The sequence below is a fragment of the Ovis aries genome, chromosome X, assembly GCF_016772045.2.
Source record: "Ovis aries strain OAR_USU_Benz2616 breed Rambouillet chromosome X, ARS-UI_Ramb_v3.0, whole genome shotgun sequence".
Classification (NCBI taxonomy): Eukaryota; Metazoa; Chordata; class Mammalia; order Artiodactyla; family Bovidae; genus Ovis; species Ovis aries.
In genome coordinates, this window is record NC_056080.1 from 29,156,161 (window position 1) to 29,160,860 (window position 4,700).

General features: G+C 60.0%; 1 protein-coding gene across 1 annotated transcript; it reads left to right on the plus strand.

The window, feature by feature from the left end:
- The first annotated feature begins 323 nt into the window (after positions 1-323).
- LOC101102464 (melanoma-associated antigen B2-like) lies at positions 324-4,440 on the plus strand. Its single transcript, XM_042241876.1, has 2 exons — positions 324-1,402; positions 4,209-4,440. The coding sequence occupies exons 1-2, from the start codon at positions 324-326 to the stop codon at positions 4,396-4,398; spliced, it is 1,269 nt and encodes a 422-aa protein (XP_042097810.1). The 3' UTR covers positions 4,399-4,440.
- The last annotated feature ends 260 nt before the right edge of the window (positions 4,441-4,700 follow it).

The following is a 4,700-nucleotide window of genomic DNA, read 5'->3' on the forward strand; positions in this document are numbered from 1 at the left end:
GATCAGCTGAGAGGACCCCACTGCCAGCACCTGCTGTCACGTCAGTAAATCCAAAGCAGGGCTGAGAGGTCGCAGAGGAAAAGTAAGGCTTCTATTCTTCCTCTGTGGGATTCTCAGGGGACAGGCTGACCTGGAAAACAGAAGCCTTGTGGGTTCCTAGGGCAGTGTCCTCAAGGACACCTGCAGAGGCAGCCTTTGATTAAACCAAGGTGAAATCTCCCTGTTTTAAGGTGCTCATACCACCTCATTCTCCAACCTCCAGGTGCCCCAACCTCCTGTCTATTGGCCCAGACTCCTGCCTGCGGTCCCTGACCACAGCCATCATGCCTCGTGGGCAGAAGAGTAAGCACCGTGCTCATGAGAAACATCGCCAGGCTCAGGCTGAGACCCAGGGTCTTCATGATCAGGCTACCACATCTGGGGAAGAAGAGACCACCTCCTCTTCCCCTCCTGATTCAGAGAGCAGTCCCTCAACCTTGTCTGCTGCTGGCATCTCCAAGGGGCCTCAAGGAGCCCAAGGCACCACCAGCGCTGCTGCAGGTGCTATACGCAAAAGATCTGGTGTCAGGCGCGCAGCACGCTCGAGATCTGTTGTTGGTGTTGGTGCCGAGGGCCAAGTTCAGGAAGGGGAAAATTCTTCCCAGGCCTCAGCTGCTGCTGAGAGCTCTCATACAGATCTTCTGACCTGGAAGGCAGAGATGTTGGTGCAGTACATGCTGTGTAAGTATAAGGCGAGGGAGCTCATTAAGAGGTCAGAAATGCTGAAGGCAGTCACTAGAAGGTACAGGGAGCAATTCCCTGAGATCCTTAGCAGGGCCTCTGAACACATGGAGATGGTGTTTGGCCTGGTGCTGAAGGAAGTCAGGCCCAACAGTCACTGCTATACCCTGGTGAGCAACCTAGATCTCAGTGACAGTGAGTCTATGAGAGGTGACTGGGGGCTGCTGAAGAATGGTCTTCTGATGCCTCTGCTGGGTGTCATCTACCTAAATGGCCACCGTGCCTCTGAGGAGGAGATCTGGAAGTTCCTGAATATTCTGGGCATCTATGATGGAAGAAGGCACTTCATCTTTGGAGACACCAGAAAGCTCATCACAGAAGATCTGGTGCGGGAAGGGTACCTGGAGTACCGCCAGGTGCCCGGCAGCGATCCCCCTCGCTATGAGTTCCTGTGGGGTCCTAAAGCGCTCTCAGAAACCAGCAAGACAAAAGTCCTGCAGATTTTGGCCAAGGTCAAGGATTTGGTCCCCGACGCCTTACTGCCGCATTATGAGGAGGCTTGGAGAGAGGAGGTAGAGAGCTCCAGAACCAGAGCTGTAGCCGGGACCAGCCCTTCTGCCTTGGCCAGTGTTGGCCCTTCTGCCTCGGCCAGTGTTGGCCCTTCTGCCTCAGCCAGTGCTGGGCCTTCTGCTCGGCCAGTGCTGGCCCTTCTGCCTCGGCCACACCTGGCACTTCTGTTGCAGCCAGGGCTGACATGTCTGCCATGGCAAGGCCCAGCCCTTCTGCCTCAGCCAGTGCCGACCATCCTGCCTCGGCCAGACCTGGCACATCGGCCTTGGCCAGGGGTGACATGTCTGCCAGGGCCAGGCCTGGCCCTCCTGCCTCAGCCAGTGCTGGCCCTTCTGCTTTGGCCAGTGCTGGCCATCCTGCCTTACCCAGACCTGGCAAATCGGCCTTGGCCAGGGCTGACATGTCTGCCAGGGCCACGCCTGGCCCTTCTGCCTCTGCCAGTGTTGGCCCTTCTGCCTTGGCCAGACCTGGCACTTCTGCTGCCAGCAGGTCTGGCATTTTGGCCTCGGCCAATGCTGACATATCTGCCATGGCAAGGCCCAGCCCTTCTGCCTCAGCCAGTGCCGACCATCCTGCCTCGGCCAGACCTGGCACATCGGCCTCGGCCAGGGGTGACATGTCTGCCAGGGCCAAGCCTGGCCCTTCTGCCTTGGCCAGTGCTGGCACTTCTGCCTTGGCCAGACCTAGCACATCTGCTGCAGCCAGGGCTGGCACTTCGGCCTCAGCCAATGCTGACATATCTGCCAGGGCCAGGCCTGGCCCTCCTGCCTCTGCCAGTGCTGGCCCTTCTGCCTTGGCCAGTTCTGGCCCTTCTGCCTTGGCCATACCTAGCACATCTTCTGCAGCCAGGGCTGGCACTTTGGCCTCAGCCAGTGCTGACATGTCTGCGAGGGCCAGGCCTGGCCCTCCTGCCTTGGCCAGACCTGGCACTTCTCCTGCCAGCAGGGCTGGCACTTCGGCCTCGGCCAGGGCTGACATGTCTGCCAGGGCCAAGCCTGGCCCTTCTGCCTTGGCCAGACCTGGCCCTTCTGCCTCAGCCAGTGCTGGCCCTTCTGCCTCGGCCAGACTTGGCATTTCTGCTGCAGCCAGGGCTGACATGTCTGCCAGGGCCAGGCCTGGCCCTTCTGCCTCAGCCAGTGCTGGCACTTCTGCCTTGGCCAGTGCTGGCCCTTCGGCCTTGGCCAGACCTAGCACATCTTCTGCAGCCAGGGCTGGCACTTGGGCCTCAGCCAGTGCTGACATATCTGCCAGGGCCAGGCCTGGCCCTCCTGCCTTTGCCAGTGCTGGCCCTTCTGCCTTGGCCAGACCTAGCGCATCTGCTGCAGCCAGGGCTGGCACTTAGGCCTCAGCCTGTGCTGACATATCTGCCAGGGCCAGGCCTGGCCCTCCTGCCTTTGCCAGTGCTGGCCCTTCTGCCTCGGCCAGACTTGGCATTTCTGCTGCAGCCAGGGCTGACATGCCTGCCAGGGCCAGGCCTGGCCCTTCTGCCTCAGCCAGTGCTGGCACTTCTGCCTTGGCCAGACCTGGCCCTTCTGCCTCAGCCAGACTTGGCATTTCTGCTGCAGCCAGGGATGACATGTCTGCCAGGGCCAGGCCTGGCCCTTCTGCCTCAGCCAGTGCTGGCACTTCTGCCTTGGCCAGTGCTGGCCTTTCTGCCTTGGCCAGACCTAGCGCATCTGCTGCAGCCAGGGTTGGCACTTCGGCCTCAGCCAGTGTTGACTTATCTGCCAGGCCCAGGCCTGGCCCTTCTGCCTCTGCCAGTGCTGGCCCTTCTGCCTTGGCCAGACCTGGCCCTTCTGCCTCAGCCGGACTTGGCATTTCTGCTGCAGCCAGGGCTAACATGCCTGCCAGGGCCAGGCCTGGCCCTTCTGCCTCAGCCAGTGCTGGCACTTCTGCCTTGGCCAGACCTGGCCCTTCTGCCTCAGCCAGACTTGGCATTTCTGCTGCAACCAGGGATGACATGTCTGCCAGGGCCAGGCCTGGCCCTTCTGCCTTGGCCAGTGCTGGCCCTTCTGCCTTGGCCAGACCTGGCACTTCTGCTGCCAGCAGGGCTGTCACTTTGGCCTCGGCCAGGGCTAAAGTGTCTGCCAGGGCCAGGCCTGGCCATTCTGCCTCAGCCAGACCTGGCACTTCTGCTGCAGCCAGGGCTGGCCCTTCTGCCTTGGCCAGGGCTGACATGTCTGCCAGGGCCAGGCCTGGCCCTTCTGCCTCAGCCAGTGGTAGCCCTTCTGCCTTGGCCAGACCTGGCCCTTCTGCCTCAGCCAGTGGTAGCCCTTCTGCCTCAGCCAGTGGTAGCCCTTCTGCCTTGGCCAGGCCTGGCCCTTCTGCCTCAGCCAGTGGCAGCCCTTCTGCCTTGGCCAGACCTGGCCCTTCTGCTGAATCCAATGCTGGCACTTCATGCTCGGCCAGGGCTGACACGTCTGCCAGGGCCAGGCCTGGCCCTTCTGCCTCAGCCAGTGGTAGCCCTTCTGCCTCAGCCAAGCCTGGCCCTTCTGCCTCAGCCAGCGGTAGCCCTTTTGCCTCAGCCAGGCCTGGCCCTTCTGCCTCAGCCAGGCCTAGCCCTTCTGCCTCAGCCAGTGGTAGCCCTTCTGCCTTGGCCAGGCCTGGCCCTTCTGCCTCAGCCAGGCCTAGCCCTTCTGCCTCAGCCAGGCCTAGCCCTTCTTCCTCAGCCAGGCCTAGCCCTTCTGCCTCAGCCAGTGGTAGCCCTTCTGCCTTGGCCAGGCCTGGCCCTTCTGCCTCAGCCAGGCCTAGCCCTTCTGCCTCAGCCAGGCCTAGCCCTTCTGCCTCAGCCAGTGGTAGCCCTTCTGCCTTGGCCAGGCCTGGCCCTTCTGCCTCAGCCAGGCCTAGCCCTTCTGCCTCAGCCAGTGGTAGCCCTCTGCCTTGGCCAGGCCTGGCCCTACTGCCTCAGCCAGTGGTAGCCCTTCTGCCTTGGCCAGACCTGGCCCTTCTGCTGCATCCAGTGCTGGTACTTCATCCTCGGCCAGGGCTGACACGTATGCCAGGGCCAGGCCTGGCCCTTCTGCCTCAGCCAGTGTTAGCCCTTCTGCTTTGGCCAGTGCCCACTCCAGGTCCACATCCAGCTGCTCATCTCGCCCTAGTGTGGTCTGAAGCCCACTCTTCACTTTGTGGTTGGCAAAGCCTGTCAACTTGTGTTCCTCATATGCATCAATAACTTGTTGACTACCCCCCCAAATTTTCAGTATTACTTTTTTCAACAAAAACTTTATTTAGTTTAATGATAGAAGTATATTATTTACATGGGTACACATTGTTTGCTATTTGTTAGATTCAGGAGTAAGAGTTTTGTTTTTTGAAATACATATTGGAAATCTTTAAATCACTTGTGATTCAGGATGAGAATAACATCACTTTAGGATGAGAATATGCTTAGAAATGTGAAAGACACCACG